At 37.7% G+C, this 14588-nt stretch overlaps 1 protein-coding gene across 1 annotated transcript in view; it reads left to right on the top strand.

Moving 5' to 3' along the window:
• The window catches only part of LOC126201522 (microtubule-associated protein futsch-like), a 461240-nt gene that overhangs the window by 348872 nt on the left and 97780 nt on the right, over positions 1-14588 (top strand). The window contains exons 9-12 of the mRNA XM_049936792.1: positions 3620-3673; positions 4293-4448; positions 10012-11274; positions 12139-12267. Of these exons, the coding sequence (XP_049792749.1) occupies positions 3620-3673; positions 4293-4448; positions 10012-11274; positions 12139-12267 (1602 nt within the window). The remainder of the gene's footprint in view (positions 1-3619; positions 3674-4292; positions 4449-10011; positions 11275-12138; positions 12268-14588) is intronic.

Below are 14588 nucleotides of genomic sequence, written 5' to 3'. Positions count from 1 at the left end.
TTCTTTTCAGCTCATATGCACAGTTCTGGGATCATAATGTTGTTTTTGGGACAGACACTCTCACATCAATCAGTCACTGAATGCTTCAGGAAATAAATCAACCACAGGTGTAGTAGACTGCTACATTTATCCTGTCATAATGTTATGGTAGAATATAAAATAAATAAGTTAACTACAGCTGTGGAAGATTTATTTTCTGAGATTTATTACACCTACAGACCCATAATAATTTTCTTTGCAGAACTGGAGAAGATCATAAATCACAGAATAAGCTCTATCACAAGTTTTATTCTGTTTGCCACTGTCAGATTGCTCTTGTCACCACAATCAGCTGTAGACATAGCTGTGGGCAATAGTATGAGGTTCATTCCAATGAAACCTGGTCAGTGCATCTGCCTTTGCCTTACACGTAAGGTGGCACAATGTAACTGTGAGTATAGTGGCACCATCTATTGGTAGAGTGCTTGTGCACCATTTGATGTTGCATAGCACCAGTGTGATTTCACACTGGAGAGAAAGTGGTCACACAAGTTATCATCCACTACCAAATATGCAGGCGAGAAAGCAGGAAGAACGAGGAGTGATTCGATTTTTGGTGGTGGAGGGAGTTGGAGGCCGTGAAATGTATCGACAGATGAAAGCTGTGTTTGGTGAATACAGTCTAAGTCATTCAAGTGTTGTGGAATGGCACAAATCATTCCTTGAGGTGCGAGAGTCACAGGAAGACTATGCTCGTCCTGGACAGGCTCATCGTGTCATCACACCAGAAATTTATTTATTTATTTATTTATTTTTTTTTTTAACCCGGCAAGATTAGGCCCATCAGGCCCTCTCTTACATCTAACCAGGCATTCTACTTGTTTTACATTCATATGTTTTAGTAGGCATGTTAAACTACATCTACTACAAAAAGTGAAATAAACAATTAGAAAGGTACACCTGGAAAAATACATACATATAGAGTTTATATTCGTAGATCATAGGTACTGTTATAATTAGACATTATTGAAGAGACAGATTTTAGATAGGAGTGCTGGCAGCAGGGAGTATGAGGGAGACTCATGGTGAAGGGAGGAGAAGAATAGAGAGACATGATGAAACATAATTAAGGAAATGTAAAGAAAAAGAAGATTGTGTGGCTAATAGAGATAGATGAAGAGGAAGGCATCTCAGGAGCCAGATAGGAGACGCTATCTTTGCTATTTGACAGATAAGAGGATTGGCCTTGTACATTAATTTTGTGGAGAACTTTATGAGGATGATAGTAGGAAATGCTTCAAATTCTTCTTAAAAGCAGCAGGAGATTGAATTTTGCGCAAGGTAAGGGGCAGTTTGTTCCAGAGGCGGACAGCAGCAACTGAGAAGGAGTTTGCAAAAGTTTTTGTTTTGTGAGTGGGCACAGTTAGGATACCAAATAAGAGTGACCTCATGTTTCGATTATGATGGCATGACAGGTTTTTAATCTCTGAAGCAAGGTACTGAGGTGCTTGCGCGACGAGGAGTCGGTGAAGTAGACATAGAGTGTGGTAGTCACACAATTTGTCCGGCCGCAGCCACCCTAGCTCGGAGTATGAAGCACTAACATGATCATATTGGTGAAAGTTGCAGGTGTAACGCACACAGGCATTCATGGTTAGCTCTAGCCGTCTTTTGTTTTCACTACTCTGCCTTGTTGAATCACATCACAATAGTGGAGGTTTGGTAGAACGAGTGCTTGCACGAGCTGGCGTTTCAAGTCCTGTGGAAATATGTTCCGAAACTTTTTGAGAGCATAGAGACAAGCAGACGTCTTTCGGCACACTGCGACTGTATTCTCCGCCCAGTTGAGATGCTCATCCAAAGTTACACCCAAGTTCTTCACTGTTTTCTGATATGGTATTGGAGTACCGTCAAGCAGAATAGGAGGTAGCCGTTTGCGGAAATCTGAACTTATTAATTTCTGATGGGCTATTAAGATTACTTGCGTCTTTTTTGCATTTAGTTTAAGCCCCAGGTTTTTCGCCCATGTCACTACTGAAGACAGATCATCATTCATCTGAGCGATTGCAGTGTTTACATCTTCAGGTCTGACGCTTAGGTAGAGCTGGAGGTAGAGCTGTGGATGGTTATGGAAGTGAATGGTTTAGTCTTGGACAACCACAGAATTACTGTGGACGAGATCCATCAGTTACTGGGTATTAGCATGGGCACCACCCACACCATAATGCATCAACACTTGAACTTTCAAAAAAATTGTGCACAGTGGGTTCCCCACCAACTGACCACCGAACAGCACAGTATTCGAACGGTGCCATATTTGAGTCACCTGCAATGTTATCATGAGGAGGAATACAGCTTTCTGTTGCATATTGCCACAGGTGACAAAACATGGCGTCACCATTTTGAACCGAAAAACAAGTGTTAGGGCAAGCAGTGGAAACGTGCAACTTCACCACCTCCAAAGAAATCAAAGGCCATGCACACCAGTTCTGGTAAGGTCATGATGTCCTGTTTTGACCACAAAGGCCCACTGCTTGTCGAGTTCCTGGAACGGGGAACCACCATCAATGCCCAGCTTTATCAAGTCACTTTACAGAACCTTAGATGAGCCATCAAGCCGAAACGCCGAGGCATGTTGTCCAATGGTGTTATCCTCCTGCATGATAATGCCCATCCACACACGGGCATTGCTGTGAAGACAACATTGCAGCAGTTTCAGTGGGAAGCCTGGAGCATTCACCGTACAGGCCCGATCTCTCACCATATGACTTTCATCTGTTCGGACCTCTAAAAGAAGCTATTCATGGACATCGATTTGCAACGGACAACGAAGAATGTGACTGGATCTAGACCTGGATCCGACAGCAGCCTACTAGCTTTGTCAATGATGGAATCGACTGGCTAGAGTCGCAATGGGATAAATGTGCCATCAGTTTTGGCAACTATTTTGAGTTTGTGTACTCTGTGTTTTACATAAAAATGGCTCTGAGCACTATGGGAGTTAACTTCTGAGGTCATCAGTTGCCTAGAACTTAGAACTACTTAATCCTAACTAACCTAAGGACATCACACACATCCATGCCCGAGGCAGAATTCGAACCTGCGACCGTAGTGGTCGCGCGGTTCCAGACCGTAGAGCCTAGAACCGCTCGGCCACCCCCGGCCAGCCTGTACTACATATTTGAGTTAATAAAATCATTAGCGTTACTTTACACTAGTGACCGGGTTTCATTTGAATATCCCTTATATTACTGTTTTGATAGTCTGACACTAGCAGCAAAAGTGCACAGGATGTGAGGAGACTCTTCTTACAGTCCCAAAAAGTGAACTTAGAACTGTATATTAAAGAGTGAATATATTCAGTGCAGATTAGAACAGCTGTTGCTTCCACAGCCATATAGCCTGAGCTAAATGCAGGATGATAAACTACCCCCTACCAAGCCAAACTGTGCTTGGTAGCCCATTGCTTTGTCATTTTGATCCAATTATAAAGTCACAGTCCATCTTCATAAGACTGTGCAACATCCCTTTATACTCATGAGCCAGTGCATAATTGATACTTTGACTGTAATTTTGTGCATATGTAAAGTGTAATTTGTGTCTTGATGTCTATTAAAAAATTTTCTTTTCTTTTTTACAGGTGAGACTGAAGACAGAATACACCAGAAACAGAAGGATGAGCCACAACAACCAGGTAACAGAGACATACTGTTTGCTAAAGCATTCAGAAGCAATCTGCAGCAGAATAGCCACTAGCAACACTATGTCTCTTAGAGCTATCCTGCTTCAGCTGACAAATTGTGTTTTCTTCTGTATCTAGCTTCCATCTCACATCTCATTTTGCTTACCACAATTATCATCATACTGTTGAATAAATGTATTGTTATAAATTATGTCCCCTGAAATTGTATTAATCTATGTAGTTAAACTTTCACTTGGTTTTACGATACTATTCCCACCAATTGATGTAAATTATGAAGCAAGTTTCCTAAAGATTTTATATCATTTTCACTGTGTATAATAATTGTACTGTTTGTGATGCACAATGCATTAAAATTATATGTGATTTAACAAGTCTTCGTATGGTGTCTGGGTTAAATGATGTATAGTTTTATTGCTGTAACTTTTGTCCCATAGCAACTGTAGTGCTTGTGATGCACAAGGCATTAAAAGCATTATATATCCTATGTAGAATGTTTCCTTACATTGTGTCTTCAAGGTCAGTCTTTGTAGGACATAGAGTTGTCATAATTTACTGTACAAACTGCAGAACAAATTTTCAAATCAGTGTAATGGAGTGTGGTTTCACACAGGCGATGGTGGCCGCAGACCAGGTATTCTGAAGAAGCCTCGCGATGATCAGCAGGTGGTAACGGAAACTACCAGCAGTTCCACAACAACTGTAGTATCAGAAAGGGGAGCTGTTCGCTCTGACGGGACTGTGTCACTGACAAGGGATGTCATAAGAGGTCAGTAAATTCCCATCAACTGACTCAGCATGTTATGATGTTCTGTAACAAACTCTACTCCACAGATGTTCCAGAATATTTGGATTTTGAGTGAGAATAAATATGTGAGATACCAGATTAATAGCATAGTGATGATTCAGAGCAACATTTCAAAATTTTTTCTAACAGTTATTCATTCATAGTACAACATCAAACTGTAAACTTCCCGGGAATTCAGTGTACTTTTGAGCATAAATAGTAGCAAAATGTCTCAGATGCAATAAAATTCATGAAGCAAAAGGGAAACACCAATGCCATAGAAAATAATTTGCAGTTCCTGAAATGCTTTTTGATGATTCAGTAATCTACTGTTATACCATGGATACTACATTTGTGACGTTTTGTGTAAAGAATTTTGACATGTAAATATTTGATAGCTAGACAAAACTTACAAAATTCTATGTGTGGTCTTTGTTGTTGTTGACTGTCATATGATGGTCTATAGTCATAATTAGCATCATAAACATTAAGAAGCAGACTTAGCTAAGTAAGGATTAAAGTGCATGAACAGTTTCAGTACGTTTTATACTTACAAAAGGGTGTTAACTGCTCTGGCATTCTTGTATGTGCAAATAAAGTACTACAGTACTTGTGCAGGGCTGCCAATACATATCATATGTAGTGAATACATTTCCAGAAGTGGTATAATGAGTGTATGTGTGAATTTCTAGTATATTTATTAGTTTGGTAGGATGTAAGCAGTTCCTGCTGATAATTCTTAGTCTAGGCCCACTGCCAAGTTCTCAGAATAACTTCCAAAACATTTTGCAGAGCAGTGAAGACAGCATGTGCTCTGCCAGAAATAACTCAAACCATCCATGTAGCAAGTAGTATATGGTGGTTGTGTTTACTGTATGTTAAAGAGTGAAGGGCATTGGTCGCATTGATCAGATAGGAAGTGCTTCTGCCCCCACTCAAGGTTGTTGGTCAGGGGTTTTTAAACCTACCAATCTGGAGGCACTCTGGGAGTTGGCTGTGTGCCCGAGCCACATGCTGCAGCAGTTTGGAAGCAGTCAGTGACTGCCTTCCTGCTACTGAGAGCAGCAGCCTGGGTGGATATGTGAGCTGTGTCTTAGTACAGATATATAATCGAGGATTACTTTCTTATTCACATTCAAGTTAAAATACAGACTAATCTGAAGGAGAAATGATTTGTTCCTTTATGAAATTTAGACCAAAATTACGGTTTAGAGAATCCTCTGCTCACAGCAGAAAAGTGAAAACAAATTTTCCTCACAATGATGCTGTAAGCAAATGCTTATTATGTCATGGAGCCTGATGTGGAGAATGATTACACAAAAAGTTCAGCTTTAGAACTACTTGTTTTCTTGATATCTGCTTCAACCATTTTGATTATAACATGGATGGTTGTTCCAAACGTATTTGTTGTCACTGTTGTGTTGGGAACACTGAGTTTTGTGCATTACAATGGAAGTCATAAATCTGTTCACCTGCAGGAAGTATACGAAAAAGGTGAGCCACGAAATATTTATACATTTAGTAGTTTGCTTTGTGTATAAATTGTCATATACTAGAAAATTGTTTTCAGTGATCATTATCATTAGTGATGTAATTATTCATTCCAACAATTAATACTCTTTTGTCTCAAAAGTATATTCAGTGGCACAACATTAAAAATTTTTGTAGCTATTTTGGGAAGAACAGAAAAATTTTAAAAATATATTCTCTTGTTCATGTATTTATATTAGTGTGTGCTCAAAAATAACTGTTCAGAAGTGAAAAAGTTTGCAAATGTGACTAATGTTGCACTATTCTACTGTATAGAAGTTGCTTTCTGTGAAGATATGTTAGTTTACTTCAAATTTACAGCCACAATCTATTTTAATTTTCTTTGAGAGATCCTTTTAATAATTCTCTGAAGAGTTAATAGCTATAACAACAGTGAATAGCTATAGGGAAACACATTCACACAAAGTTACATTCTTAAATAGTGACAAAAATTTTGAAATATCTGAGTGTCATATACAGCTTTGTGAAATCTGGGATAATTTTCCCTCTTCCTATTTTTCCTTTAGTATTCACCAGAAAGACTATTGTATTTTATTTTAATCTTTTCCTGTAGCACTTTTCCTGAAAATCTAAAGAACTGATAAATCTTGTGGCTGAAGGACTCAACATTTTTGCCCGTTTTTCTTATTATATGCAAAGTTAATTATGCAGTTTACATTTATTAACAATTTGTTTTAGGAACTCTGTGTATTACTGAACATATCACTTAGAGATAAACATTTGTTTATGAGACAGCTTGTTATCCATGCAACTAGTTCAGTGTTGTGTTAAATATTTCATTGACAGATTTATTCTGCAGGCTCTGTGAGATGTATCTGAATAGTTTCTTTGCCTATGTGCAGTGTGCTCTAGGAAGAAATTCTTTTTATGAACCAAAGCATAAAAAAGTGTTATTAGCAGCAGTTGACAAGCTCAATTGTATGGGGGGTGTAACCAAATAATTTTTAATTACTGCAAATGAGAAATCAACTTTCATTCGGTTCAGCAATGGATGAAATCTTATGATTAGGAAGAACAATTAACAGCAATACAGCTATTTGCCTTTTGTTCTGGTGAATATGTAAAAAGAAGATTCCAAGTAATTACTGTGTGTTGAAGGAAGAAAGCTTTATGAGACTCATTCTGTCGGAGAATTAAATAATATAAAATGTGAACTATACTATGTTAACACAAAAGAAACAAGACTGGTCATGTTACTGAGGCATATTAGTACGCAATGTTTTTTGACTTTGAACTTCAATTGTGACAAGTTTCATCAAAATCAGTCAGCCTAGAGGCACTGAATGGCAAATGTATACATACCAGCTGCAGACAGTAAAAATGACAAAGTACCAACACAGAATCATGAAAAATGACATGCAGAAAAAATCTGAACAGCAGATTTGTTAAGTATATAACTTTGCGGTTTCAATGTTGTTTATTTTGTGTCAAACTTCATCTAAGAAATTTTCTGTGAAGAGCATGATGTGGTATGTTGTAGACTGTTCATTCTCTGCCACTGAGTTGATCAGTTATGATCAAAGAGGTTACAGAGTAAGCAGAAAATTTAAAGTGAGGAAAGAAAGTTGTGCATTGATATGTCACAACAAAATTGTATCTTAGTGATGTGAGCAATCCTATTTCTCTGATGTCAAGGTAGTATTTTACTGCAAAGAGAATGGACTAAGAAACCAATCTGATGATAGTCTGGAAGATACACTGAAGATAAGTGTTAATGATGGAAGACAGACATTGCAAGTTTTAGGTGCAGTGTGGTAAGGAGCAGAAAGCAGAGGAGGCCATTGTTGGAAGAAGACAAAGAGAAACAAAGTTGATAGTTTTTGCTCTCTCTCTCTCTCTCTCTCTCTCCCTCCCTCCCTCCCTCCCTCCCCCCCTCCCTCCCTCCCTCCCCCCCCCTCTCTCTCCCTCTCTCATTCTCTCTCTCCCTCTCTCACTACTATTGTCATATTTGAAAGCAAATTAACTTTCATTTCTGGTATTTATTTGATCATTTCAGTCACTTATGGGATATAGTAACATAGTTGCATTCACTTTTTAAGTTCTTTAGCCAGTATTAATTTATTCTCTGACTAATTTTTGTTGCTCTTCTTCCAAAAATACTCTCTCTGTTGTTCTTACTTTCTCATTGCATTGAGCCACCACACCCACTATTATTACTCTGAATTTCTCACTGTTTCATACATCTTCTTTCTTTATACTATGTTTCCTTAGATCCTAATGTACTTCTTTCACAAATGGAACTTGCTTCTTCCTGGTCTCCTGGCAATTCAATATCTTATGTACTGCCCTTTATGGTTTCAGTTTTTAAAATATGTTCATAGAATGACAGGCTTCTCATCTTCATTGTGGTTGAATTATTTTTACAACTTTCATATATTATTGTATGATTTTGGTAAAATACTTGTTGATTTTCTGGCTTAAAGATACTTGCCATATTCTTGTAGTGTCTGGGAGCTCATTAAACCACATTTGACCTTTGATATAAGGACTATGGTCTGTTATTCTTAATTTAATTCTGTCTGAACCAACTGCTCTTACTTTTAGTGTTGAAATCATGAATGTCACTGCACTTGCTGTACTTTGATTTGGTACAAAGAAATTATACAATTACAAGGAACATATTGATGGACATTTTTGTTTTACAAATAATTCATAGCAGGAATTCATGCACTAGCTTAATTTCACTTTTCTGCAGTATTCGTACTATACTCAGACTTACTGTAAAGCACCTTTGCGTGTTGGCTAGTCCTCTGTCTAATAGTTTGTACGTGTTTATAGGAAGTGTGCACAGGTGTGTTTTTAACATGAAAATCTGTCCATAATGGTCTGCTTGCTGTAGAGGAATTAATTAAGACTGTGCACTGTGATGGACAAGACATCAGAATGCATTTTCTACTGGCAGTTGTGATTATTCCAGATTCACAATTTAACACTTATGGCCAATACAAGCTAGCAACATGAAAATAAAAGAATGGAAAGATGGGAGAATTGTTTTTATATTTCAAAAGAAATATCCTTCAGATGTGCATATGCAATGCAAGAACATATCAAGCAGTGGGAAATGAGCATACAGCTCAATCATTTTCCAATTTTATTAAACAATGATACCAAGAAAACTCATTAAAATAACAGTACATTAGACTGGCACCTGATTTTCAGGCATTTGAAGTAATTTGGATTGTTTTGCGATATCTGGAAGTTCATAAGAGAGCAAGTGAGTGATTACTAGATAGACGAGGAGAGATACACAGGTATAAGTTATTACTTGATTTTTTGGGCTATGCCATTTTTTGCTGCAATGCACCTGGCTCATATAAAATTAGTGTGGCTTAAAAATATTTTTGACTATGTAAATACAAAGGAATTTATGTTGGCTATATCAATTGCTGAGATACTTTATGAAGAAAATATGAGGTTTCTTTTGTCACACCTCTAACAGAAACTGATTCTAGCCCTTCAGAGTCTTTCCCATAATACAAAAGAGAGATGTCATCTGGATAGCTTATTTTGTATGGATTATGGTTGAACCAGGAAGAAATGCAAGAAGTGAAAGTTGGGAATGCACTATATTACTGTAATACTGGTATGCTGGTAGACTGGAAATCCCTAATTGTATTATCTATTTTGTATGTAAATTTTGTGCACTGTTTGCAGTTTATTAAGATGGTGGACAGTAGTTGTCTTCTGACTCACTGATATTATATGTCTTCAAATCCTTAAGCAGCAATTCATGGTAAACTGACTTGAGCACTTCTGCAAAATCTAAAAATGTGCCTGTTATATGTGGAGCAGTTGTGCTGTGGTTCTTCCTGAACCTGTCCTGTATTTCTGTCTGCAATTCTTTCCTTGTGAAGCAAGGTTAATTGAACATGTCTTCATCCTGACAATGTTTTGTAAATTTATATGCCCTTTGGGATTGTACAGCTTCAAAGAATTTATCAACCTTGTACTTTGTCATCTCTTTATCTAATGTCTTCATAAATCTTCCTTTCAGGAGAAACTGTCTGTCGTCCTGGTGAAGAACCTGTTTCAAAAGTAACAAAATCTCACTATCAGTATAAGACACCTGAAGATAAGGAACCACTGTCAATAGAGGATTACAGAGATGGAGATGATGTTGATCAAGAATATGACTCTCCAGAACCCAGCAGAAAGCCATCGGTGGGTAAGGGCACATCACCAGATCGAGAATACTCAGCTGATGGCACTGTGAGGTTAGCAAGCATTACGACCTCAACTGTTAGCAGTAACAGTATTAGACGGTCAAAGCTTACAGAAGATGATGTTAAGAAGACTGATACAACTAGAACTGAGAAGGTTTCTATTGACAGTAGCAGGAAGCCTAAAGTAAGAGATGACCTCAGTTACAGGAAACCTCAGTCAAGTGTCAGAGTTACTGGGTCAGGAGACAAATCTGCAGAAGAAACACAGAGATATGTGAGCTCCACTACCGTTACAAGCAAGACATTTAAGACACAAGATCAGGAACTTGAGAACAAAAGTGTCAGGCAGAGCTTTGGAAGAAGTTCCCCCTCCAGAAGTTCACCCGAAAAGACTGTCCCAGATTATGAAGATGACAGTCAACAGCCAGTCTCTGGTGGTCAATATTATAGCACCACTGTAACAACTGTCACACGAAGACCAAGTGGAGGATCACCACACCCAAAAGATAAAACTCCCGCCTCTGTGCGGCGACAAATTTTCACTAAAGATGATGAAGATGATGATCACCAGGATGTTTCCCGTAAGACAAGCTATGGAAAAGTCACTAGAGGATCAAGTGAGACAACCACCTACACAACTGGGAAAGGGCAAACGGTATTCACTACTCGTCTGCAGTCATCAGGGGATGATAGAGATTCCCCTAGACATGACATCACTACAGAGTTTGACGATGGTGATGACAGTGATGGCTACAAAAGGAGTAGCTACTATGTCACCAGTTCAGTCACAGGCTCTATGCGATCCAGTCCTGACAGAACTAGTGGGCATTATGAAGATGAAGAAGCCTATAGCAGCAGTCACAGTCGACAAACGGAAAGCAAATATTCTAGATCTTCAGTGCAACAAAGCTCTGTTGAGAAGTCTTCCACCACAAGTACGTCACAGTCAGGAACCACATCGGCTAGCAGAAGAAGGTCGTCGACACCGCAAGATGACAGGGAAGGTTCTCCATCACCTTCCAGTGGAGGTTTCTCAAGAGTTGCTCGAGGAGGATCTGTGAGGGCACTCTCACAGAAGTTCCAACAGGCTGCTGGTATGTACTGCATCTATTTGCTTGCAATTGGAAAGGCATTGCTATGCAATGTTCAGCACTTTCACATACATTGACCTTTGATTTTGGTTGACAAATAAGCATCCCACTAATAGTATGTTGGCATAACAATCTCCTTTGTTGTGTGCTAGATGTTCATAGATTATTTTACTGTGCCAATAGAGTGTACATAAATAAAGAAAAGTGGCTAGCGTTACTGCAATTTATTTCTTTTTTTAAATGAGGAAGAGATATCATTTCTAATGCCTCATATTGTTCAGTTAATTTGTATGCTCAACATATTATGCTCCTACTGGTTATTTAGTGTGCTTTTAAATATTGCAGTGGTGGAAATTTACAAAAGGTATAAAGGTATTAACTGTTATTATAAAGATTTTGTGAAGTACATAATGGCTGTCTAACATTGCAAATACTTACGCATTACAAGAAGCAGTGGACACTGGATACTCAGCAAGCTTAATGTATAACCTTCTGATTTACCCTGCTTGTGTCCTGAGAATGTGCTGTTTATTAATTCAGTTCAAGTAAGTTGATAAATAATAGCTAGCTTGATCTATCCTTACTTTTTTTTAAATACTATTAACACACATGAACAAATTTCAAAGCTGCATTGCTCTTCTGAAATTATTAAATTGCTTGATTGAAAAAGAACCCAAAACAATCCTTACATCCTAATACAGTATAGATAAATTTAAGAGCATTATAAATATTCTGGAAATGGCATCATTCTGTACTTCACATTATTCTTCTATTGACATTGCTGGGGGAAGCTTAATCATTTGTACATTATTGTTGGTGAATGTTTTTCTGGGAGACTTAACAATGTAACATCTGGCAATGACACAGCTGAGGCCAACAGCAGCGACAACTCTCGGTCACAGAGGTGTTATCCAAAGGCAGGTCTCATCTTCCGTTCTGCAAGCTTCCGACTTAACAATGGATGTAGTCCTGTCACTACACCCACCAGTGACCCAGGTAACTAACAATATTAACACAAAACTCACAAGTTCTGCTTGTCCATTTATTATTGTGTTCAGTGCTGATGTGTTGATTTTATGTTTCTTCTCTCACAGCTTGCACGTTATTACCACCATCTTATTGTGTACAACCCTCAATTTTTGCTTCCTGCCATATGTATCATGTAAGATAATATGACATTTATTATGATCACTTTGTTTAATAGTTACATGAAAGCATTACTTTGTAACAATTAAATTCAAGAGTGAAAGCTGCACTACAGATAGAGTGGCTCAAATTAGAGTAGCTACTCAAGGTTGTTTTCATATTTGTTAAATTAAACAAGCATGTCACTCTATAAAGATTTTGGCTTGGATAGCTGGTTTTCATAACTGCTGTGTGGATAAATTATTACAAAACAAATCAAATGTTTATTCTTAAAACATAAAGGAATGGATTATACATGAAAAAGACAGCATCATTTGCATATTGCATATATTTTTTCTGCCTGTGCACTTAAATGGAAAACAACAGTATATTTTTACTAAGAAACATCGTCATTCAATATAGGGTGAATTTTTGTCACATACGATTAATTGTCACATCTAATAGCGAAAAGTAAAATTTTTTCTAAACCAAATCAGAATGTGGCAGCAAATTCTACTCACTCTGGATCACAAGATAAGATAAGGAGATATGCACAAAAGCAGTAAACAGGTAAAATTATGGACAACAGACATGCAGTTAGTTCCGTCAAGAGAGCATTTAACTTTGTATGGTTGGAAATGTGAAAACATTCTTTACTTGAATTTAAATACTTTAGTGCTCTCTATAAAACAAGCATCAGATGTAACGAAACCAACACAATATGGACTGCTTCTTGATGTAATGGGGTTTCTATATATGGTCTGTAACATCATTGTCAACATCAAATTGGTAAATATCCTCACTTATTTTAGATACTGATTTTATAGACACTATTTTTCATCTTAATTTCAATCAGTAAATCTTTGTTTAAATCAATATTACAGTATTCTGATCATATGTGAAAGCTGCCAGTGGCACCCAAGTCAATGTTCTGACATCAGGGGTGACAAAGGAACCGAAATTGAGGGTAGCAATAAAAATTTAAAATGCTAAACTCCATTTTCAATCTTTCTCTTGCAAAGGAACACTCAGAAGCACTGCTCCATTTTCTCATAGCACTGCAAAGATGAACGACACAGATAGTAGAGCCAGCAATGTTGAGAAACAGCATAAATTGCTAAAATTACACAAGGCTCCAGGACTTCATGGAATCTCTGTCTGTATAGAATTTGCAGCTGAGTTAGCTCCCATTTCAACCATGAAGTATCATAGATTCATCAAATACAAAACTATGCCCATTGGTTGGAATGAACCTCAGGTCATGCCAGTCTAAAAGAAAGATAGCAGAAGTGATCTGCAAAATATCAATATCATTTCATCCATATTATGAACTCAATTCTAATGAGTTGTCTCAAACAGAATGAGCTCCTCCACGCCACGCATCATAGATACCAAAAGCATCATTCATGCAATACCCAACTCACGATTATCTCATGTGGCACCCTGAAAGCCATGAATCAAGGCAGTCAGGTAGAAGCAGTACTTTCTGACTTCTGAAAAAATTTGAGTCTGCACCACACCAACATTTATTAACAAAACTACAATTGCATGGGGCAACAAATAAAATTTAAATCTGGGTTGCGAATTTCTTAGAAGGGAGGATGCAGTATGTTGTATTAGATGGAGAGTCCAACAAAAATTGAAGTAACTGCTGGTGTGTTCTAGAGAAATGTATTCAGACACTTGTTGTTCATGTTGTATATTAGTATCCTAGCAGCCAATATTAAAAGTATCCCAAGACATTTTTCAGATGATGTAAATAATCTACAAGAAGTACTGTCTGAGAAAGCTGCACAAATATCACGGAGATCTTGATAAGATTTCAAAGTGATGCAAAAATTTCCTGCTTGTTTTAAATGTTCAGATATTGTGCACTTTAAAAGAAGCAGCATTGTAGTATGCTATGACTACAATATCGCTGGGTCACAATTGGAATTAGTGAACTTTACAAACTCAGTCGTAGGTAAAGCAGTTGTCAGACATTGGTTCATTAGCAGGATATTTGGAACATGCAGTCAGTTTACAAAGGAAACTGTTTACAGAACAATTGTGTGCCTCATGCCAAGTAGGACTAACAGACCATATTTAATGAATGGAAATAAGAGCAGTAACGAATGGTCACAGGTTCATTTGACTCATGGGAGAACGTCAGAGAAATGCTAAACCATCCTACAAAAGCCTGCTTATGAAGT

The sequence above is a fragment of the Schistocerca nitens genome, chromosome 1 (genome assembly GCF_023898315.1).
Source record: "Schistocerca nitens isolate TAMUIC-IGC-003100 chromosome 1, iqSchNite1.1, whole genome shotgun sequence".
NCBI lineage: Eukaryota > Metazoa > Arthropoda > Insecta > Orthoptera > Acrididae > Schistocerca > Schistocerca nitens.
This window is presented reverse-complemented; position numbering and strand designations above follow the sequence as displayed.